Source organism: Ambystoma mexicanum, chromosome 1p (genome assembly GCF_040938575.1).
Source record: "Ambystoma mexicanum isolate Mex_15411 chromosome 1p, UKY_AmexF1_1, whole genome shotgun sequence".
In the NCBI taxonomy this organism is placed as follows: domain Eukaryota; kingdom Metazoa; phylum Chordata; class Amphibia; order Caudata; family Ambystomatidae; genus Ambystoma; species Ambystoma mexicanum.
The window spans coordinates 468698754-468722927 of record NC_090921.1 but is presented as its reverse complement, the minus strand read 5'-3'; the positions used below and the strand labels follow the sequence as shown (position 1 = coordinate 468722927).

General features: G+C 49.1%; 1 protein-coding gene across 3 annotated transcripts in view; it reads right to left on the bottom strand.

Annotated features, from left to right (window-relative positions):
- UPF1 (UPF1 RNA helicase and ATPase) overlaps positions 1-24174 on the bottom strand; it is a 1138135-nt gene that overhangs the window by 979748 nt on the left and 134213 nt on the right. For all 3 annotated transcript variants that reach the window (XM_069649320.1, XM_069649322.1, XM_069649321.1), the window contains exon 5: positions 17499-17679. In XM_069649320.1, coding sequence (XP_069505421.1) covers positions 17499-17679 — 181 coding nt within the window. The remainder of the gene's footprint in view (positions 1-17498; positions 17680-24174) is intronic.

Genomic DNA, 24174 nt, shown 5'->3' with positions numbered 1-24174 from the left:
GAAAAAAACAATCTGAGGGACCTCGACACGTGAGGGATTTTAGGTACAACGCACGTCACTATAGGGATAGTGTTACAGACACGCCTTGTCGACGTCCCCTTTTCGACTACGAAAAACAAAATGCAATACTCCGCAGTGACCACTGGATGTCGGACCTATGCACAGCATGTGATTCTAAGCAGATTAACAAACATCAGAAAAAGCGTTTCCATTTATTGGAATAGTGTTCAGTTTTCTTGCGTTTTTAAGAATGTCCATGCATCTGAGGGAGTTGGAGGTGCCTGAACTCGGACCTCAGGAACCAGGCCGCTAAATTGAGAGTTTGCGGGCAAGGATGGAGTGTCCTCCCCCAAACCCCCCCGGTCTTGTGAGAGCATGTTGTAGGGGCAAGGTAGCTTCATCGGAGTAGAGATTGACATCGCCATCAGATGGGAGAACCAAAGTTGGCGGGCCCACAGAGGGGCCACCAGAATCATTGCGACTGGTTCCTGGTGCATGATGGGCACTCTTATTGAGTAAGCAAGTCGGGGAGGTGGGGGCCGTTTCGTAGACAAATTTCCCCAACCATGTTATCCAGAGACCGTTCCCCTTGGAGAGGTTCTGGGGGTACCTGGAGGCGTAATCTGGGAATTGTGCATTCTCCAGAGTTGCAAACAAAGTTGATCTCTGGGAAGCCCCATTCAGCGAAGACAGACAATGTCTTTGTGCAGTTGCCATTCGTATTCTGTGGGTAGAGGGAAGTCTCTGCAGAGTATGTCTGCCAGAAGATGGGGTTCCCCTGGAACATCTCGGGTTTGAGAGCCCACTTCCAAATGTTCTGGGACAGTTTGGATAGCCCTGGAGAGAGTGTGTGCTCCTGTTTGTTCAGGTAATACATGGCCGTGGTGCTGTCCGTGAGGACCAAGTACTGTCTTCCGAGGTAGTTGTGTCTGAAAAGCTTTTAGGGCCTTGAACACTGCTAACAACTCCAACAGGTTTATTTTGTTGGATGCTAGTGCTGGGGATCAAATGCCGTGCGATGGAGGAGAGGACCCAACCCATCAGGGATGCGTCCGTAGTGAGTGGCTTCTACTGCGGGGTTAGTGAAGATTTTCCCCTTCACAAGATTCTCCCTCGACCACCACTGCAGAGACAACCACTAGATTGTCTGCTGGCCTGACACCATTGGCTGTTGAGCCGCTCTTGCATGGTGTGCATGCGCAAACGTGCATGTGGGACTAAGTAAATGCAGGAGGCCATCATCACCAACAGTCGCATGGCTTTACGTACAGCCACCTTGAGACTGGTTACATAGTGAGGTATTTGGAACAACATGTTTTGAACCCTCACATTGGTGGGGAAGAAGAGGACGTCTTCTGTCTGAATTAGAGCCCCCAGAAGAACAAGTTACTTACCAACTGTAACGTTCTTTCGACTGGATGTTCCTCCCACGTATTCCTCATCTTATGATAAGTCGTTATCTCCAGCTTGGCTGCTTTGGAAAAAAAATTGTCGGCAGAGGGCGCTGTGCTTGAGGTCGTGGCGTTGATTGTCCCTCGACGGACTCCGTACTCGGTCGACGTCACCGATGGAATAAATAGCTCGTGCTGCGCCCGTTGCTTCAGTTCTGTTTTTTCAATGAACATATAGGAGGAACACCCAGGCGTGCCCCATGACTTACCTTCTTCGTGAGAGGAAAGTAAGAAAACGTAAACTGTACTGTGGGGTAGGATGGAAGGGTTGATGAGGAATACGTGGGAGGAACATCCAGTCGAAAGAACGTTACAGTTGCTAAGTAACTTGTTCTTCGAATGGATTGTGTCCTCCCATGTATTCCTCATCTTATGATAGACTCCCATAGCAGTGGCGATTTGGGAGGTGGGAGTACTAATTACAGTTTTCATGGACAGAATGTAGAACTGCCCTGGCAAATAACCCGTCATTGGAGGAGGCAGTATCCAAGCAGTAATGCTTGATGAAAGTATGCATTGTTTTCCAAGTTGCAGCTGAACAAATATCTGCTGCTGGGACTCCTCTTTAGAGCCGCAGAAGTAGCCATTCCCCTTGTAGAATGGGCTCGAAGCCCCTCTGGTGGGTCTTTTCCCGCCAATCTGTAGCATTCAATTATGGCCAAAATAATCCAGCGGGATATGGTCTGTTTTGTTACTGATAAGCCCAGTTTATGACCAGTACAACCCACAGTTGGTCATCTTGTCGTAATTTAGACATCCTTGAGATGTAAAAACTAAGAGCCCTCTTGAGATCTAGACTATGCAATCTCTCCTCTTCCTTGCCCAAATGAGGAGGATAAAATGTTGGTAATATTTTTTTGTGACAAATGGAAGCCCGAAACTACCTTTGGTAAAAAGGAAGGTTTAACTTTAAGGACTATTAAAAGAAAAAATAGTATATGGTGGTTTGCATGAGAGAGCCTGAAGTTCACTAACCGTGCGGGCTGATAGGGCCACAAGAAGGACAGTTTTTAATGTTAGAAGCCTCAATGGACAGGAGTGCAAAGGCTCAAAAGGTATGCAAGTCAAAAATGTTAGTACTAAATTTAAATCCCAAGTTGGGACATGAAAAGGTACTGGAGGGTATACGTTACTAAGCCCTTTTAAGAATTGAATGATTAATGGTATTTTGAAATATGAAACTTGTTCGAGGTGCGCTTGAAAATGGACAGCGCAGCAAGGTATCCTTTTATTGTTCCTATCTGGAGCCCCAGATTGGCTAGATGTAATAAAAAAGAGAGCACTACTGGAGTGCCACATTGAAAAGGGTCCACATCCTTATCTCTGCACCAGTTACTAAACCTGGTCCAGCGACATCGTGCAAAGATGTTTTTGCTGGCCTTCTGGCCGAAAGCAAGACTTCCATTACGTCATCTGGAAGATCCCAATACTTGTATCTCAACCTCTCAGAAACCAGGCGTGAAGGTTGAATGACTTGACCTCTGGATGGAGAACCAGACCTTCCTCCTGCGAGAGAAGATCCTCTCTTTGTGGAAGACGTATTGGAGGGCAGATGGACAGGTCTAGAAGGTCCGGGTACCACGTCCTTCTGGCCCAATCCGGGGCAATTAGAATCATGGTTTTCCTGAACTTTCTCAGCCTCCTGATTACTTGAAGAATCACAGGGACTGGGGGAAACGCGTACAGTAGTAGAAAATTCCACTCCACTACGAATGCGTCTCCCAGAGCTCCTCTTTGAGGAAATTCCCTTGAGCAGTACTGCTCGCACTTCCGATTGATTACAGTGGCAAACAGATCCACTTGAGGGGTTCCCCAAAGGGTGAAGATCTCTTAAAGGACTTCCTGAGCTAGCTCCCACTCGTGAGAGACTGCTCTGCCTGCTCAGAGCATCTGCCGCCGCCGTGTTCTGCTCTCCGGCTAGGTGAACTGCTGATAGAGATATTCCTTCTCGTATTGCCCAGAACCAGAGCTGCATTGCCTCTCTGCACAGTGGTAGTGACCATACTCCTCTCTTGTTGAGGTAGTACATGGCCACTGTGTTGTCCGTCATTATCAGGACATTCTTTCCCTGTACAGAGGGCAGGAAGGCCTTCAGCGCTAATCTGATTGCCCTCAGTTCCAAAAGGTTGATGTGTAGTTTGGACTCCGATGGGGACCAACGACTGCTGATTGTTGGTGTGTGCTCCCCACCCCATGAGTGAGGCGTCCGTCACTACTGTTATCTCCGGCCATGGTTGCCAAAAAGATTCTCCCTTGAGAATGTAGTCGTTGCAAGCCCACCATAGAACATCCTGAGCAACTGCACTCTGGACTTACAGAAGATCCGACATTCCCTGAGAACTGGGACCACTGAGTTCTGAGTGCCCATTGAAGGGATCTCATTCTCAACCTGGCCTCCGGTACTAGGAAAATGCAGGATGCCATGAGGCCGAGCAACCTGAGAAAATCGAAGGCTGGTAGACGTTGGGCACTCTGGAACTTTGTTACCATCTGCAGAATGTGGAGAGCTCTCACCTCGGGGGGTGAGGCTTTTCCTGAGGAAGTATCCAAGCCTGCTCCAATAAACTGGAGCTTTTCGGATGGCATCATATGGGATATCTTGAAATTGAGGGAGAAGCCCAATTTGTGGAGGAAGTGGCAGGTGATCGAAAGATGTTCCTGAGCTGGTTTTGGAGAACTTGCTCTGATCAACCAATCGTCCAGGTAGGGGTAGATGTGAATACCCCCTCTCCTGAGACTCGCTGCCACAACCGCCAACAGTTTGGTGAAAACCCTCGGGCGGAGGTCAACCCGAATGGCAAAACTCGAAACTGATAATGAGAGTTGCCAATCACGAACATCAGGTACTTTCTGTGCTTTGGATGGATTGGCACATGAAAGTAAGCATCCTGAAGGTCCAATGATCCCAACCAGTCTTGGAGCTGGAGAGCCTGAAGGATCTGAGAAAGGGTCACCATCTTGAACTTGTCCTTCCTGAGGAACTTGTTCAAGTTTCTTAAGTCCAAGATGGGTCTCAATCCTCCGTCTTTTTTTAGGATGAGAAAATATGGGGAGCACCAACCCGTTCCTTTCTGCTACAGGTACCTGTTCTATGGCACCTTTCTCTAGCAGGGTTAAAATTTCCTGCAACAGGAGCGGGTCTGGAATTTTTACAGAGTTGGTTCCCGGTTGATGATTCTGAGGCCTTTTTTGGAAGGGGAGACAGTAACCTTGAGCTACTGTTTCCAGTGCCCAAGCATCTGAGGTAATGCCCCGCCATTCCTTCAGATGCAGAGAGATCCTGCCTCCCACTGGTGTTTTGTGCAACAAAGCCTCAGAGGGATTTGGAGGCGGCTGCAGGAGTGGCTGAGGGTAAAGATGCCGCTCATGAGGCTGATTTTGCACCTCTTCCCTCGTGCACCACGAGGGAAATTTCTTTTGCCTCTTTGAGAAGCCTGTCCTCCAAATGAGGAGTAGTAACGAAAAGAACGACCCCTCCAAGAAGATGAGCCAGAATAGGGTTTTTGAGGGTGGCGCATAGAGGCACTAAGCGATTTAGATGCAGCTTTCGCGGTCTGAAGTTTTTCTAGGCTTTCATCAGCCTTACTGCCAAACAGCCTTGAGCCATCAAAGGGCATGTTGGAGTCTGGCTTGCACGTCTGGTGCAAACCCAGACTTCCTCAACCACACAAATCTGCGTAGCACAATGCTTGCAGCCATGGATCTGCTGATACTATTAGTAGTATCCAGTCCAGACTGGAGACATTCCCCCATTGCCTCCTTGCCATCTTTGACTATATTCAGGAAGCCTTCCCTTTCCTTCCAGAATATGATCAGCCGCTGCCCAAATACAGTCCCAAAGGGTATGGGTAAACCTGGCCAGCGTACAGGTGACATTTGTCGATTTAAGGGCCATGCTGCCTGAAGTGAAAACTTTGCGGGCCCAAGCATCAACTTTTCTATCCTCTCTATCCGGAGGGATAGAGGGATATGCAGTTTGTTTTGATGTGGATACTGCCTGAATAACTAGACTCTCTGGAGTCGGATGCCTGTTTAAATATTCAGGATCTGTACCAGGTGGTCTGTATTTCTTAGCGAAATTACTATTTGCAGCAGCAATTTTCCCAGTTTTTCTCCACCGTCCTCTGAAGAGCCCTGTGGAAAGGGCAAACTGGATCTCTTTGAGGACCTCTGACAATTATATCTGTCATGTCGTCCTGTTCGAAAACGGGTGAAGTGTTACCCCAACCCATATACTCAATCACTCTGGTCATAAGACTCCTGTAGCCTGAGTCTGCATGTTCTGCAAGATCAGGTCTGGCAAACTAATTCTGGGGAGGGGGTCGATTCCACTGGGTCTCTCATTTTAGACTCTTGATCAATGAGTTCCTCAGGAACTTGTTTTGTGCCATATGAAACTCCGAAAGGAGTGACTTCATCTTCCTCCGAGCCAGATTCCTCATAAATTGAGGACATGGACTTAAAAAGGTCTGACCTAGGCAATGGAGTAAATCTCCTTTCTTCCTCCACAATATGCGTCGAAGGAATGGAAAAATCCTTCAAAGTTGTCGAAGGAATCTTCGATACAGACGTCGAGGATGCTTTTGGCTTCGATGCCGAAATGGCGTCAATGAAGTCGAAGCCTTCGACGACTTTTTTATGTGGCAGCGGAAAGGTGCTCGACTCTCGAAGAGTCCTCGACGACAAGTCGTCGACGCGAGTTTGAGTATCCGACACTACTGGCATTTACCATAGTAGTTTTAGACTTCCCTTTGTCGTCCAATGGAGCGACTTTAGGGGTATGGTTCTTCTGAGGTTCATTCAAGGGGGTCGGGCCGCATTCTCGAATACCTCCATCATCTTTTTACAAAATTCCTCCCATTTTCTGGGGGAATCCGATTTTGTCGCACATCGAATTTCTTCGGTCGACTCAGAAGATGGAGATCTATGTCTCTTCATTTTTTTGGCTGAGGAAGAAGAGTGTCTCGATCTACTCCTAGATCGAGACCTCTTGGAATGCCTATGGCGATCCAATTCCTTCGAATCGGTCGCTTTGTGTTTTTTGGACGTAGCCTTCTAAGAGGCTTCCCTCCCCACTGACAGTTTACCTCTCCTCTCACGAAGGGCCTTCTCGGTCATGGATTGGCAGGAACCAGTCGTCGGTTCGGTGACTTTAACTAAGGCACCAGAGACAAACTTGGTGGGGATCCGTGATCAACATTTTCGATCCACAATCTACGCACTTCTTGAACCCAGTCTTGGGTGTCGAAGGAGTCGAAGAAGACATTTTCTTCACAGAAAATCTCAAGCGCGCCGTTCTCGATAGCGAAGCGATCGGAAAAATGGAACTGAAGCAATGAGCGCGGCACGAGCTATTTATACCATTGGTGACGTCGACAGAGTACGGAGTCAGTCGAGGGATAATCGACTCCACGAGCACAGCGCCCTCTGCCGAGAATTTTTTTTCCCAGAGCAGCAAAGCTGGCGATAACGACTTATCATAAGACGAGGAATACGTGGGAGGACACAATCCATTCGAAATTGTGTGACTAGACTGGGGTCTAGACTGGACTTCTCGTTTATTGAGCATCCTAGAGTGAAGACTAGAACTACTGTCTTTTGGGTGTGGACAGCTTCCCCCCCCCCCTCGTAGGAATCCCCCGTTATTACCCAGTCATCGAGCTAAAGATAAACTGGAATGGACTGCCTGCGCAGGTGAGCCGCTACTACCGCCAGCACCTTTGCAAATACCCTGGGGGCAGAGGCAATGCCGAAGGGAAGGACCTTGAACCGATAGTGCTTGTCGTCTATCATGAACCTTAGGTATTTTCTGTGCGCTAGCAACATTGAAATATGAAAGTACGCATCTTTCATGTCCAATGTTGCCATGTAATCCCCCCGTGTTAGTAGAGGGATTACCTCTTGCAGTGTTATACAAAACTTATGGTTTGACAAATTTGTTCGCTGGGTGCAAGTCTAGCACAGGACGCATGGTGAGATCCTTTTTGGGTACAAGAAAATACACTGAATAAATACCCTTGTTTACCTGTAGAACCGGGAGGACTTCAATCGTGCCCTTTTCTTGCGGAATCTCAAACTCTTGTAGTAGGATCTTCGAATGTTCTGGCGATAAATGTCTGGACATTGGTGGCTGGTATCGAGGGGGTCAGCTGAACTTTATACAGTAACCATGGGTGACCATCTTGAGCACTCAATGGTCTGTGGTAATACTCTCCCATGTATGCAAGAATGATGTTATCTGTCCCCCGAACGGGGAGGCATGGCAGGGGACCCGGATCGGTAAGTTGTTTTTGATTTGAGGCCGGGCAGCCCCTTGGTGTGGTGCTTCTACCCCTTCCTTTGTCACAGGACTGTCCTCTTGGTTGGTATTGGCTTGAGGACCATGATGCATTTCCCGTTCTGTACTGATGGTGGGGGGAAGTGGGAAAGATTGTCCCCCCCAAAAGAAGCGGCGAAAGCTACCCCCAGGCTGCTGATGGGGCCTCTTTTATATTTAGTGACTAAGGTTTCATGTTCATTTTTTGCAATCTCTAAAGCCTCATCCACTGCCTTTCCAAACAGGTTAGTTTCTTCTACCAGTGAGGGATGCCTGGGTTTCAGGTTTAAATCCCAAATTTTTTAACCAAATGTGCCTTTTTAGCAAAGTACCTTGGGCCGGTGTTCGTCCCGCTGTCTCTGCAGCATCCAGGGTGTTTTTAAAGAATGTTTTGATTAACCTGCCTCCCCTCCGACACAACCGCCAGCATGGGTCCTCTTACCCTAAAAGCCAGGTATGAGCAGCTGCCCTCACTGGCCAATGACAGGAGGAGAGACAAACTCTTGGAGTAGTGTCACATACCCCCAGACCTCCTAGTAAAAGGTTACAGGAGCTCACCAGACCTGCAAGGGAGAGAACCATGAGAGGTACTCCCAAGGAGATGATGAAGATAGATATCACTCCTACTCCACTGGAGTTACAACTTGCTATCACTGAACAAAAAGAAGCAAAGGGGAAACCCAAGACTTCCAAGAAACAGCCAACAGCAAGCACTCCAGTGCGTCCAACAAGGACTTCCCCTAGGTTGTCCAAAGTTAGGCTGAGAGGGAGGTACAACCCTGTATGGTGGAGCTAGACTCTGAAGAAGGGCTAGTGGAAGGCCAAGAACTCATTGGAGATCTGGATCCTGTTGACCATCCAGAGCTGCAGTCTTTACTGGCAGAAGGTGGGCCCAACAGGGCGGACTTCAGTAAGGGACAGAGAGAATGTCCAACTCTGGAAGGTCTTCGCCAACAGGCAGCTTCTCAGGCTGATGCGCAAGAGCCTAGGAAGTATAGGTTGCACTGGGAAGATAGCCTCTTCTACAGTGAACCAACTGAGTCTGCACCTGGAGACTACAAGTGGCTTATAGTACCTCAAGAAAACAGAACAGTTCTTGCAACTAGCCAATGAGATTCCTTTGGCTGGTTAATTGAGTTTCAAGAAGACCAAGGAAAGGCTCTCACTCTACTTTTATTGGCCAAAGATGGGGGCTGAGGTAGATAAGTTTTGCAAGAGCTGCCATACCTGCCAGACTTCTGGTAAGGTTGGGTCCAAGAATGTGGCACCTTTAGTGCCTCTCCCAGTTGTGGTCCCATTTGAGAGAGTAGGGATTGACATTGTTGGTCCCCTTGATCCCCCACCCTCCTCAGGTAACAGGTTCATCCTTGTTGTAGTAGACCATGCTACTAGGTACCCTGAGGCAATTCCTATGAGGACTGTTACAGCTCAGGCTGTGGCCAAGGCCCTCCTTGGTATTTTTACCAGGGTTGGGTTTCCTAAGGAAGTAATCTCTGACAGGGGGTCAAATTTTATATGTCCCACTACATGAAAGCCATGTGGAAAACCTGTAGAGTTACTTACAAGTTCTCTACCGCCTACCACCCTCAGACAAATGGGTTGGTAGAAAGGTTCAACAGAACCATGAAGAGCATGATAGGTGCTTTAGAGGATCCCCTTAAAAGAAAGTGGGACCTTCTATTGCCATGCCTTCTCTTTGCTTATAGAGAAGTCCCTCAGGAGGGAGTAGGTTATTCTCCCTTTGAACTTCTCTATGGCCATCCGGTCAGAGGTCTATTGGCCCTGATCAAGGAGGGGTTGGAGAGTGTTCCTTCCCCCAAGCCAGTCAGAGTGACTGACTATGTGATAGGTCTCCGCAGGAGAATGTCACAAATGATGGCAGAAGCTAGTGATAACCTGAAAGCTGGACAAGCCCTGGTCAAGCATTGGCATGACCAGAAGGCTAACATAGTTGAGTTCACTCAAGACCAGCTAGTTCTAGTTAGGATCCCAACAAGCCGGAGGGCCTTGCAAGATAAATGGATGGGACCCTTCAAGGTTGTGGGTAAACTTGGAGAGGTGAACTATCTGTTGGACTTGGGCAATCCCAAGGAGGCTCCTAGAGTCTTCCACACCAACCGACTAAAGGCGTATGTCTCCAGACCTGAAGTAGGAGCCTTGCTTCTAGCTTCAACAGAAGAGGAAGAAGAGAGCGAAGCTCTACCTGATCTTCTCAGAGACTTACCCTTGGACGAAAAGATTGGAGTAAATCTCTCTTCAAATCTGACACCTGAGCAACAGGCAGAGTGCAAAGCTATGTTAAATCACTTTGCCTCTGTTCTCACTTTCACCAGGCTTGACCTCTTGGGGACAGCATGATATACTCACTGGTGACTGCCTGCCAGTCAGTCAAAAGCAGAGGCTATAGAATGTCAGAAAATGTAAGGACCCACATCAAAGGGGAGGTCAAGAAGATGCTTGATCTCGGGGTAATAGAGCCCTCTACTAGTCCATGGTCTAGCCCAGTTGTGTTAGTACCAAAGGCAGGATCCAAAGAATTGAGATTCTGCGTGGACTATAGAGCTCTTAATGCAGTCGCCAAGACTGATGCCCACCCTTTGCCAAGAACAGATGAGTTGGTGGATAGACTTGGTTCAGCCAAGTTCGTCAGCACATTTGACCTCACGCCAGGCTATTGGCAAATAGCCTTGACAGACCATTCCAAGGAGAAGACTGCATTTTCTACCCCAGTGGGCTTATACCAATTTAAGGTTATGCCTTCTGGATTGAAGAATGCACCTGCTACAATCCAAAGAATGGTGAATCAGGTTCTGAATGGGATGGAGGACTTCTGCATGGTATACTTGGATGACATTGCAGTATTCAGCCAATCCTGGGAAGGACATGTTGACCACTTAGGGTATGTTTTTGCAGGCTCTTGGACAAGCCAATCTGACCATAAAGGCAAGTAAATGCCAGATTGGACAGCGTAAGGTAGTCTACCTTGGGCATGAGGTAGGAGGTGGAGAAATAAGGCCTTTGCTCAGTAAGATTGAAGCTGTGCAAAATTGGACAACACCTACTACTCAAACCCAGGTGAGAGCCTTCCTAGGCCTCACCGGGTACTACAGGAATTTCATTGAGAACTATGGGACCATAGCTTCTCCACTGAATGTGATCTCCGCTCCAAAATTCCCTAAGAAGGTCAAATGGAATGAGGAATGCAATCAGGCCTTTGAAAACCTGAAGAAAGCTCTTTGCCAGGCACCAGTATTGAGAGCTCCTGACTATCACCAAACTTTCATTGTGCAGACAGATGCTTCTAATGTAGGTATAGGTGCACTCCTTAGCCAACTGGATGAGAAGGGTAGGGAGCACCCCATTTGCTTCATCAGTAGAAAACTGAGACAAGGTGGGCAACAATCGAAAGAGAATGCATTGCTATTGTGTGGGCACTGAAGAAATTTAGGCCATACTTGTATGGTTCTACTTTTGTCATTCAGACTGACCAAATGAAGGGAGAAAATCCAAAACTATTGAGATGGTCAATCTGCCTGCACAGGTTCGATTTCACCATTGAGCACAGGTCAGGGTGTCACCATCAAAATGCTGATGGACTCTAGGATGTATGTCATCGACTAGAGGTATGAGGTTTATCCAGGAGTGGATTAAATCCTCCTGTCCCTTAGTCGGGAGGGGGGTGGAGGGGGGGAGTGTTAGGGAGAATTCTCTGTAAAGGCTAATTTCCCAAGCCTAGTGAGTCCCCCAGCAGCTTTGCTGGATTTTTGGGGTTTATTTTTTTCTCCTGCTAAGAGTGAGACTCTTTTACTCCCACTCTTAGATCTGATTTGAGATGTTCCTTTATCTTTCCATGTGTTTTATGGGCTATGGGGTCTTTTACACCATAGGGTCTCATGTGTTTTTGATGTGGGTTACACAGCACCCTCCGTGCTGTAACCCAGGGGTGTCGTAGCGACCCCCCCCAACATAGACTCCATACCCTGGGACCGACTACTGTCTCCCAGGGCATGTAAAGTCACCATTGGCTTTACTAGTCCCAAATTATGAACAGAAACCAGTGCAAACCATCATATTGTGGACGCCCTGGTCGGGGCAATTCGATTGCCCCGGAGTCTGTTCGAGGGGGCACGTCTCCGTCCCCCCTGATCGAGTTTTGGCTGGTGGCAGTGTATACTACTTTTTATATTCGTCCGCGAATATATCTCTATGGGATTTTCCCATTGTTCGAGGCAACCAACTTTAATTTAATTCTTATAGTCTCGAACATACTGCCGGTTTATTTATTTAATATTAATTCACCGGTTGGTTTGGTATTTTTTGCCAGAACTCTATTCTAAAATGGCGTTTGTGTTCTCTTCTGTGACTCCAACCCAAGTCGAGCCCTTTGTTCCACTTTTTGGCGGGCTTCTCCACAGAAGCCTCCAAAAGTGGTGCCACTCTGTCTGGGTTCCACAGGGGGGGTAGGAGGGGGTTTAGGCACCCTGGACTGAGTTGCCTTGGCAACTCAAGTCGCACTCTTGCGTGATTGGCCCAAGTGGTGAGCCGGCCGGCTCACCACTTAGCATGTTTGATTGACAGCTAGGCTGAATGAATGGGGGTTTGCTGCATAAAAGCAGGGCTTTGGGGACTGGAACTTCAGAAGTCGCCACAGGACCTAAGAATCCGAGGAGGGAGAAGCTGAGCCGACCTGCAACGACACCACCGGTGGAGCCCTGCTGAACCATCTCACCACTTTTCCCGACGACAGAGGAGATGTCCAGTCCGGAGAGTCTTTGTTACGCTCACCTGGCTCCCACAGGGGCGTCGGTTGGACCCGGACAGCTGCGGTCTCCACCCACGTGATGCGTAGTGCAGCGATGACTGACTGGATCTGCCCTCCTGATCTTGTCTGCTTAACCCGTAGAAATATTCTCCTGCAAGTGGAGAAATGGATTTAGCCACTTGTGGATTCAAGTGATGGCACCCCCACAGTCCTCCCCAACTAATCACCTCCAAAATGCCCTCACAGCAATCTCACCTTATATTCTTGAAAGATGAGCTCTCCATCCTGCGTGGATTTGCAGGGGCGCGTCGATTCCAGTTACTTCACTGGTTTGAAGGCTCGGGAAAGTCGGAGACTATTGACTGAGGTTCCTGGTGAGGATCATAAGTATTAAGTTCATAGAGTTCAATAAGTCCGATTTTCACTCTTGTTCCCCCCCTTCCTTTCTTGTCTTGCAGCTGGCTCGTGAAAAGATGCTCTTGTGGCAGCTGGTGGCACTCAGGTAAGAGTCTGTATTACCCGGCGCTGACCGGTAAATGTTGCACGTGGAAAACGTTTTGTCTCTCTTTACAGATGCAGCACGTGAAAATATGGAGAGTCACAAAAGGATGCCTCCGGTGGTAAATCAGGTAAGTCTATGGTGGTAAGAATTACATTTGTTGGTTCCCTCGGCTCACCTTGTGGTTTTCTTTTGTCTCCTAGGTGCCGAAGTTTGGCTGATGGAGGCAGGGCCGACCCGAATGATGCTGTGAAGACTGGCGAGTATGGCGCGGCGCTGCAGCTGGAGGTGAGGCGCGTGCAGAAATGATCTTCTTTACAGGTCCGGAGACGAGATGATCCAGAATCAGGTGTGGAATAGAATTCAGTTTGCTTTCTAACCTTGTACCTTTCTTTCCTCTTTGTTTTAGGAGCTCTGGATTCGAGGCGGGCGTGGCAGAAGACTGGATGCAGGCTACAGGCACGGTGAGCGTAAGTTACGCTGCTGGATGCAGAATAACACAAAGCGTGTGTTGCTGGTCGGGTGTGGTTTAAATAGCCTCAAAAGTAGTCCCAGGTAAGAAGTCCCTAGAACCACACCAAGTAAAATATAGTCCCTGTAGAAAAATAGTCCCTTTCAGGCTTCATGTTGGATTGGAGTCATTTGCAGCATGGTCTGCCTGAGTGACTATGAGCCTGGCGCCTTAGGCACCAGGACTGAACCCAGATAGCCCTTACCCGGGGCTGCTGAGGTTTTACTAAATGTCTAGATGCCTGCTCCCGGGGCTAATGGGTTTGGTCCGGATGCCGGGCGGTAGGCATCATGACAGTCTTCTTCCTTTGACTGGTGGGGATAACCAGTTTTGCCTTCTTTTCACCTTCCTGGAGCATCTGGTGGCTGCCTTGCCCGTGCCAAGCACCCCGGCAAACGGAATACCACGTCTTACCACTACCGCGACGAGAAGGGTAGTACCTTTTAACCGAAGAACTCCGCGGCTGGTTTCTTCCCTGGCAGTGCAACGACCTTCATCTTTCCTCCACGGCGAGACCTCTTCCTCTGGATGAAACACCGACTTGCGCCCCCTGCCAGGAACAACTGCCCCCGCAGGAGCTTCCTTCACACTTAAGGTACTGTGTCCCGCCTGGCTTCCCTTGCGACAGATCGTTCGGGGTGACAGTAAAGCCTAGACTTTCTAACCTGGGCTGGCCTGGGACAACCTAGCTAACTTTTCCTAACTTGAATTTCATCCTTTGTGTGCGAACTATCTACAAGACTCTTTGGGCATAACCCCACTGTGTGAACCTGGACCCCTTCTGCTTGCTCTCTCCAAGAGCTGGGCCTTGCAATTGACTTCCTTGCTCTCCAGTAGAACTCTGCCTATCCTGCCTTACTGTGGTTCTTTTAAAAGTATTGAAACTTGTGCGCTTCGATACTGCCTTTTTCCCTCCCTTTATTTATAACTTATTAGAGTGCCATCTTATGTTAAGCGCTCACCTCTGTCTGAAAATAAGTGGTGTTTCTCACTAGGACTTGTCTAATACGTGATTAGGGTTGTGTGTATATAATAGTGACTGTGTGCTAAATTTACTTACCTTTTTGTGCTAGTGTAATCTACAAGTGTGTCTTTAAATAAATAATTATATACTTTTACACCAAAGCAGTGGTCAGTGTTTGCTTGTGCTACTGTATTTCTGTACCTATTGTGTATACTCTGCATACTACCTAACTCTTCTTGAGGGAAGTCTGACTGCTCAGCCACAGCTACCAAGTGAATCTGTGTGGTACAGACTGCTACCAAGTGGGTTTACTGCAAAACACCTGAAGTCTTAAAAATCTTTTGCAGTGGTCCCTAAGGGAACTGCACAGGTTTCTACCTAACAAAAGTGAAACTTTTTTTTCTTTTACCGAGGATTCCCGGCCTGACGACAGGGAATATTCATGAGCATGTGAATCCATGCCAGACCCCATGCTGGAGAAATAGTATTTCTGCACATTTCACTCTACAATTAATTATGTGTTTCACTGTGTGGACTCATTGTGGACCACTGGCCCCAACCACACACTCCTCACAATAGCCTCGACTGCTCTTCATTGTTACCTTGATTTGGTTTTGGATAGCCTCGCAGAGTTCCCCCTGTTCACTATAACTAGGGTTGCCTCCTAAAATATGTCCACCAGACCAGATTCTATAAATCCACCTTAACAAGTATATAGGGGGAACATTGAGAGGTTCTGCACCCCACTGACCATCCTCAATTACCTGTGACTAACTTTGGAAAATTGGATTTGCTTACCCATTAGGGCATGACTGCTCCGGATATAGGACAGCCTTAGACTTAGGAAAGGTGTAATATCTGTTTTAACCACTCCTCTGACTTTACTTGCACAGTAAAGATTTTGCTTATGTGAATCGTTTATTTCTGTGTTAACTGCAAAGAGTTGTCTAGTGCCCCTCTTACATTACTGTGTAGACGAAAAACTAATACCGGAGCTGCCACTAGATGTCGGCCTATGCATAGCATGTGATCTAAGCAGATTACACAAGCATCAGAAATATGTATATAGTTGTGTGCTATGGCAGATCGCAGTGCTCCAGAAAAGATTTTGAAATTGAAGTATTTTATTTAAAGTTGGAAGTAAGATGAATTTTAGGGGAGTAAAAAAGGTAAAGTCCCCTTTCCGATTGAAGTATTTTATAAACGTAAAAAAAACTATAAAACTTTGAGTAAATATTGCTTTGCACCTAGTCATTCATACACAAAAAAAAGTACATTTGTATATATTCAAATTAGACATCAATAGTTCCTGATGCACTACTGGTCCATAAATATCCATATAGCTGTGAGTGACATTAGGGGGACAGGCTCATGTGTCCGTTTTCCATTTCTTCGGGGAGTACTTCACTCCATTTGTTTTGTGTGCGTGAATTTGCCAATTTTTGTTGAGCAAAATTAGCAGATACGCCTCTTATCTGTATGGCGTGTGTATATTATGCAAGCTTTACGTTTGTTTGGGCCGAACAGTACAGGTTCATACTTTTGTGAAACTCTTACTCAACAGTAATTAAGTGGAAATTGTACTATTGGTCTCCAAACCCTCCCAGAGGGTAGGCTCTGAAAGTCCTTCCTAACAGACAATAGATGACAATTTCTGGCAGTTAGCTTGCAGTACTGAAGCACCAGAGACTTTGATGTTAGCCTAAGTGGGTTTTAGCCCTGCAGGGGTACAGACTAACGTACTCAACATTTGCCTGTGATGCTGACATGGGCAGACTTGTACGGTAGTCATGTGATCATTTCTATAGCTTTGTCAGAAATGCATTGGTCTTTAGCCCCGTTAAAAAATATAAAGGCACACTTGCATGGGCCTTAAAGGAGGTACCAGACTTGAAAGATGTTCACCATTGAAGTTATTTATTTGCATTTATCAAGCGCGCTTGCAGCCCATGAGGCATCGAGGCGCTGTTACAGATCAGCAGACTTAAGGTTACAGGCGGGTGCCCAATGGGCTCATGGTTACACAGTAGCAAACAAATATGCAGGAAATTGCTAAAACCGTTTCGTAATAGATATTCTGTTTAGATAAAGTCTAGATTTGATAGCCTTACGGAAGGCTAGGTGTTATTCAATCAGTCTTAGGTGAGGTGGCAGTGTGTTCCAGTGCGTGGCTGCATGGGTGGGGAAGCTGGAGCCTCCAGCGCACACCTTTTGTTTAATAGGCGTGATACTAACATAATAGTTAGTATGTTTTGGAATTATGGTATTGCTTCCCCTTTTTACAAGTCCAGTATTCAAGTTTCCTGCAGACTCCCTTTGCCTAATCAGTTAACACTGAAGCCAATGAGCTGCTGGCATCCATTGCATATGCAGCCCACTGTTTTCATTTAACCTTAGGTTCCCATGGTAGACAGTCAGGATACAGTTGAGCCTTAGTAGTTGAAACCTTCGCCCAAAGTCGTCCTCTCCCCAGGGGCCAAACCAGTGTGCAGACAAAATGAATTTGAAGGTTTTAATTCGAGGTAGCAGCATGGATGGAGCATGAAAATGATGCCTGCATTGAGTTACATATGGTAATCACCCAGAAAATCACGCATTTCAAAATCTAGTGATCAGGTTATATGTCAGCCGAATTACTATATTGGGATCTATGTGCAGAACATTAATCTAAAACAGTCTGATCCTGCAAAAATGGCATGACTATTTTTTGCATATATTTACGTGTTGTAAGCATTTACATAAGACTGTAGACTTCTTGCACTCAAATCCTGGTGACATTTTCACACTCAAATTCAATATGCATTGGTCACACGCAAATGTCGTTTCATCGTATGGGTGCAGTCATTCCATCTATCCATCTTCAGGCAGATACATTTACCACTGTGACCAACATGTCAAGATCATGAAAGCAGATTGAACAGCATAAATCACATACATGGCTCACGTTCCAATTACCATTAATTAGCAAGCAGGTTACAACTCCCTAACAGCATACCTTCCATAGCTCTTCCAGCTTGTTTATTTGTTGAGCCGTTATCTGGCGAGCTCTTAATTGTTCCTGCTCAGATGGTATCTTCACCAACCAGGAAAGAAAGCAGCGATCTTGAATCAGTGGCTGCCATTGGGAGCTGTCCCAATTAATATCTTTCAAGCTGCTTTGACTAGCACATGGCTGTCTACAAAACAAAAACATACAAGTTAGATTGGCAAACCCATAAAACATACAGTTTCTGCACGCTTACCATTTAGAAAGATTAAAAATGTAACCAACGACATGAGTTTGTTAGGGAGAACTCATTTCTATGCCAATTCCCTTCAACCATAGAGACCCCCAGCTATTTTGATGGACTTTAGGACTTTTTAATTTTAACCCTGCAGCGAGTGGGCCGTTTTTCTCACTCGCTCATGTGTTTTGACCCGATTTGGATTATGTGTATCCTTTGTTTTTGGAGTCTGACAAACTCCATTGGCATTTACTTTTTGTATGGTGACAACACCTTCCGTGCAGTCAGAGAAATCCTTTAGATTACTCCTAAGGTTTAAATACGTTTTCTTGCATGAACTACTGTTCCCAAGAATAGCAAAGTGAAACTGACTTAGCCCTTAGTCCCCTTTCCGCCATACTGCAGGGGCGTCCCTTCCAAGGGACGGGAGAAAGAACTTTTTTCAACTCCCGTTTTAAATTTAGAGACATGCAGGGGTGCGTACCTGGGAGCATGCGCTGCCTTCAGACCACCACCCGGTGGCACACCTCAGTCCCCATTGACGCATGGACGATAAATTTAACATTGCCTAATGACTCCAGTATTATTGGGGATATGGGGGGGGGGGGGGGGGAGGATGGTGGGACGTATGGATGAAAGGGGACTAACCACCAAGAGTACGACACTACGGTGAGTAACTTATAATTACTCTTAGGTCCCATTCCCTTTCCTCCATAATGCATGGGCAATTACAACTGAATGTAGCGCCAGGGTGGAAAGGAGACCCTCCTCAAGCAAATCGGTTCCTGAGAAACGCCTGTCCGATAGCCGCATCAGAGCTAGAGCCGGCATCCAAACAGTAATGCTTGCAGAAAGCCGAGGGAGGGGCCCAAGGGGCCGCCCTGCTTATGACTTGCCATGGGACATGGCGCTGGAATGCGATGGTCATTGCCTTGGCCCTGGCTGCGTGGGCGTGCCGTTTAGCCGGAAGCGGCTTGTGCGGGCCCTCGCATGCTTCTTTGATGGCCGAGACCATCCAGCGGGAGGCCTTTGAGGCCCGAAAGCCTGGTCTTGCACCTCCGAAAGTGACAAAGGGCTTCCGATTTGCAGAAGCCCTTCGTCCGGTCAAGGTAGAATTTCAGGGCACGCCCGACATCCAGGCAGTGCAGAACTCTGTGCCTCGTCTTTAGGATCGGCAAACAACGTAGGAAGGACTATTTTCTCGTTCAAATGGAAAGCAGACGGCACCGTCGGCAGAAATGCTGGGTGTGTCCGCAGGACTACTGTCATGATGCCTACCCCCGGAGCACCAGGCCAGGCCTAGCGCCCCCGGGAGCAGGCATCACGCCCCCAGGTAAAAGCCCAGCGGCCCTTTATAGGGGCTCTTTGGACTCTGTCCTGGTGCCGTTGGCACCAGGCTCATGTTGGACATCAGTCCTGGCGCCATTAGCGCCAGGCTCATAAGGGGAAGTGTTTGGTGCACTTACCTGAAGCAGACCATGCTGCACACTCACCTGATGCAGACCGTGCTGCATGAAGAACCAAGCCAAATGAGGCTTAGGAGGAACTATTTTTCTGATGGAACTAATTTTGTTACTTGGGTGGGGCTGTGGAAGAATACTCACCTGGAACTTTTTCCAAAGCTATTTAAGCCACGCCCGGACAGCCACACGTGCTTCGCGTTGTTCTGCATCCCAGCAGCTGAACGCTCAGCGTGTCTGCTCCTGGACTCCAGCCACGCCCGCCTCGAACCTGGACCACATGTAAGGGAACAAGAAGAGAAAGGTGAAAACCAAGAACTTATTCAACCTTCTTACCTGCATCCAGAATCTTCACGCCAGCATTCCTGAAGGAAGACTTCCATTTAAAAGCACCGCGTTGCTCGCTGCAGCGCCGTGCTTCACTCACCTATTCCCGAGACGCCGCCCGGCTCCATCGCGGCTCTAAGCACCGGTCGCCACATCTCTGCACCTAGGGGAGAGAAGAAGAGACAAAAGGTGAGCAAGGGAAGACAAGAGAAAAGCCGAATTTTCAGCCCTATTACTTACCGGCTTTTCTTGGTGAACCATTCCACATCTCGGGTCGGCGCCGCATCTTTGGCAGGTACCGCACCCCGGCCCCTAAGGGGAGAGGACAAAAGACATTACTGGGGAATTATAAAGACATTTAGAGGGGTCACCCTCATCACTAACTCACCTGATTTTACCACCGACAATTTAACCCCTCAACGCATCGACTTTGTTCTGCACCTGAAATAAAGGTCAGGAAAGACAACATAAAAGGAGGCTCACACTTGAACTTTTGCATCTTCATACTTACGGCGTATTACTCAGAAAAGTCAAGTGGATGTGCCAGCGCCATTCTGAAAACCAGTGAAGTAACTGGACGAACGCGCGCCCCTGCACCAGAAGCAGGATGGAGAGTTCATCCTTCCAAACCATAAGGTGAGCTTAAACCGGGGGTATTGGAGGAATCAGAGAAGAACGAAGGGGGGGAAGAGGGGAGCCAGCACACTATTAGGCAGACAGTTAATCCCCTTTCTCATCTGCAGAAGGATAATCCTACGGGCCCGACAAGCAAGATTTGGGGTCGTGTTCAATCGGTGGTCCGAATTCTGCGCATCACGCTTGAAGAGGCCACAGCAACCCAGACCAGTGCCTCCGTGGGAGCCAGGTGAGCGTTACAACCACTTTGTCCCTGTGAAAGTTCGTATATATGGTTCTGAGGCGACCAGCGCCTGGATTTCACCGATTCTGCAAACCGAGGTGAGGCCGACTAGTAAGGCCGTCTTAATGGTAACTACCCTGAAATCGGCAGACGCCACTGGCTCGACCGGTTTGTGCGCCAGAGAGCACAAGACTATGTTCAGGTCCCACACGCGGTGCGGCTTCCTGATGGGCAGGAAGAGCCTCACCAGCCCAGTCAAATGTTTGACAATCAGATTGGAGGTGGAGAAGACCCACCACCCACCTCTTCAGAGTTCCTGTAAGCCCCTATGGCTGCGAGGTAAGTGCGGCAGGTGTCCACCTGCACGCCAGAGTGGGCGAGTTGCGCCGAGAAGGAGAGCACGTCGTTCAAAATACAAGCCGGGGGGGGGGCGATTTCCTTGGAGACTGCCCTGTGGCAGAACCTGGTCCATTTCCCTTTATAATGAGCCCTGGTAGCCTTGCGCCCTGTATGATTTCCATATTAGCCTGTTAGAGTCTGAGGTGCCTTAGCGTTACCTACTCAGGAACCACGCTGTGAGGGCTTGTTTCTATGGCGTGGGTTGGATGATCATGCCCCCCCTGCTGTGCCAGATGTGCTGGGCCCGTCGGAAGGTGAAATTGAGGCAACTCCGAGAGGCTTAGCAGCTCCGAAAACCATGGGCTGGCCAGCCACCATGGAGCTATTAGAATGATGTTGAGCTGGCGAGACTCCTTGATCTTGCAAATCACTGAATCAGCGGAGTGGGCGGGAAGGCGTAAGCCGTCATGCCTTTCCACTGAATCCGAACTGCGTTGCCCAGGGAGCCGGCGCCCTGTCCCTGCCAGGAGGCGAACTGAGGACCCATCTTGTTGTACCAGGTGGCAAAGAGATCCACCTAGGGTAGACCCATCTGTTGAAGATCTCCTGAGTGACAAGGTCGTTTAGAGGCCACTCGTAATTGTCTGCTCCTAACCTGCTGAGCCTGTCCGCCTCCAGGTTGGATTCCACGGAAGGTGGACTGCCACGAGGTCGATGTCGTTTATCAGGGCCCACTCCCACATGCTGATTGCCAGTCTGCAAAGTGGATGGGATCTGGTGATTACCTGCTTGTTGCCATAGTACATGCTGGTCGAGTTCTCCGTCTGGATGAGGACAACCTTGCCCCTGGGAAGTGTAAGGAATGCTCTGCGCGCTAGCCAGATGGCGTTCAGCTCAAACCAATTGATGTGGTATTCCTGCTCCTGTCGAGTCCAGGTGCTGTGGACCGAGAGATCATCCAGGGTGGCTCGCCAGCCATCGAGCGAGGAGTCTGACAATCGTGAACTGCGGGGCTGGCAGCTGAATCCTCCTCACCCTCAGTCTCGTGTGTGGAATGGCTAATGGGACCACCGCCAGGAGACCTAGGAAATGCTGGTACCACCATGCTGAGGTCACCTCTCTGAGTAAGTGGGTGGTCGCCCTCTTGATGGCAGAGATCTTGTCCTCCGACGGAAACACCTTCTCGGAGCACGCGTCCCAGATGAGGCCCAAGAATGTCAGTTTGCGTGGGCTACAGCTGCGACATCTTGAGGTTGAGCGACAAGCCCAGATCGTGCAGTGCGTTCATAAGGGCATGGGAAGAGTGGTGAACCGCTTCCGCAGATGTAGCCCTGACGAGCCAGTCGTCGAGGTATGGGTAGATGTGGAGGCCCTGCGCTCTGAGGCGGGCAGCCACTGATTCATGAGTCTGGTAAAGACCCTGGGAGCAGAGTTGGAAATGGTAGCCCATGATCCTGAACCGGAGGACCGAGCAATGGGGCTGCCAAATCGGGACGTGTAGGTACGCGTCCTTCAGATCCAGGGAGCACATCCAGTCTCCCTTGCACAATGTCTCCGCTATAAAAGCTGGCATAACCATCTTGAATTTCTGTAGGGATAAGGAGAGGTTAGAAAGGTCCAGCACGACTGTCAGGCCTGCCTGGTGGTTCTTCTGAATGTCAAAAACCCTGGAGTAAAAGCCCAAGCCTCGCTAGGAGGCTGGGACTTCCTCCACTGCCTGGCTCTCTACGAGCGACCAGATCTCTGCCAGTAGAGTTGCTGTCCCAACTTGAGGGAGGAGAGGCTGGGATGGTTAGGCAGTACCCAGTGGATACTACAGGGAGGATCCAGGGGTCAGCAAAATTCTGCCACCAGAAATGTGCATGGAGAGCAAGCCTGCCCCCCACTGGAGACACGTGGACCCGAAGGGGCGGGTCATGCCTTCTTTCCCTCTGACGTGGTCTCAGAGGGGGGCTGGAAAAAGCCCTTACCCACCCCAAACCCCCCTTTTTGTTGCTTGTGCCGATTTGGAGTCGACGAGCGGTCAGGCTACCTGGATCTCCGTTCCTGGAAGCCGCGGAACCCTCCGTACGTACGCCCCTTGTCGGAGCGCTGCTGTGACCGGTTGTACGATTTGGGTGTGGTCTTTGTCAAGATGGATAAAGACTTGGCCGTTTGTGAGCTGTTTTTCTTTTTGTCCTGCTCTTCGCTGTGGTGGAGTAGAAGAGGTGCTCTCCCCCCACCCCTCGAACGGCAGGTCTAATATGCATTCCTGGACGTGCGGGTTGATTTTCGTTGCACGGAGCCAGGCTGTCCTCATCTCTGTCAAGATGGCACGGCCAGATGCGTCAATATAGGCCATTGTCGATTCCATGAGGTACTGCGCCACCAGCTTGGCCTCAGCCAGTCCCTGCTTTAAACGTGATTGGCTCTGCATAGGGAGTTCCGGGAGGAAGTGCGCAATTTTTCGTTATAACCTTTGGTTAGCGGCAGGCAGCATGGCATCTGTCTGACGAAGATGCAAGGACGCGTTGGAATACAGTTTCTTCCTGTATGCCTCCAAGATCATCTCCTTGCCTAGCAGCGTCGCCGAGGAGGAGACTGAGGACGACGACTGAGGCTTAGAGTATAGTGATGCTGCAGCAATCACTGAGGAGTGTGGCTGAGGATGGGCCGATGCAAGAGTGTATCCCCCCTCCATCTGCCTGTACTTTGCGTCCAGGCGTCGATTGACTGGCTGGACAGAGTGGGGCTTGAGCCAGCCCTTCTTGCCAGGGAGACTACATCGGTCTGCAGTGGAATTCCTCTTTTGGCTGAGGGGCGTCGCGTGAGGACTTCAGCAAGTACCCCCTCGGCCGGTTGCTCGACCTCGAGTTGAGCTAGACCCAGATAGTCCGCCAGCCCCGCCTCCTCATCCGTATCCTGTGGGTCAGGAGGGTCCTGCGTAGGTGAAGGAGTAGCGTGAGCCGGAGGCTGGCGTACGGGGACCAAGGCAGAGGCTGGTAGGGAACCGCCTGAGGAATCTGCTGGGGAGGCAGAGGCTGGGCCGGGGCCAGGGGTGCCGGAAGGGGAGCCTGTGGTGCCAGTAGCATCTGAGGGAGCATGTCCCCGATGGCCTCCCTTAGGATAACCCCCATCCGAGGGGACTTCATGAGAGTGAGGAACCTCTCAAAAAACCTATCTTCACAGGCCGGAGCAGTGGTAGGGGATACAGGTGGGGGGAAGCAGGAGGATGTTGGAGCTGCTGCATACCCTGCCCGTACAGACGCAGAGGGAACTGCCCTGCGCAAATGAAGGAAAGGCTGTAGGCCACGTACCTGGTTGAGGCCAGCCCCACCTTGACTCTCGTTCTTCACAGAACTCCTGGAATGGAGTCAGACAGGTGCAGATGTCTGGCGCAGCGGCCATTTTGTCAAGCTGCCTGCCACGTGCCTGCGTCGTTTTGCTCATTTCGCTGGGCCCGGCCTCCTCCAAGACTCTTGT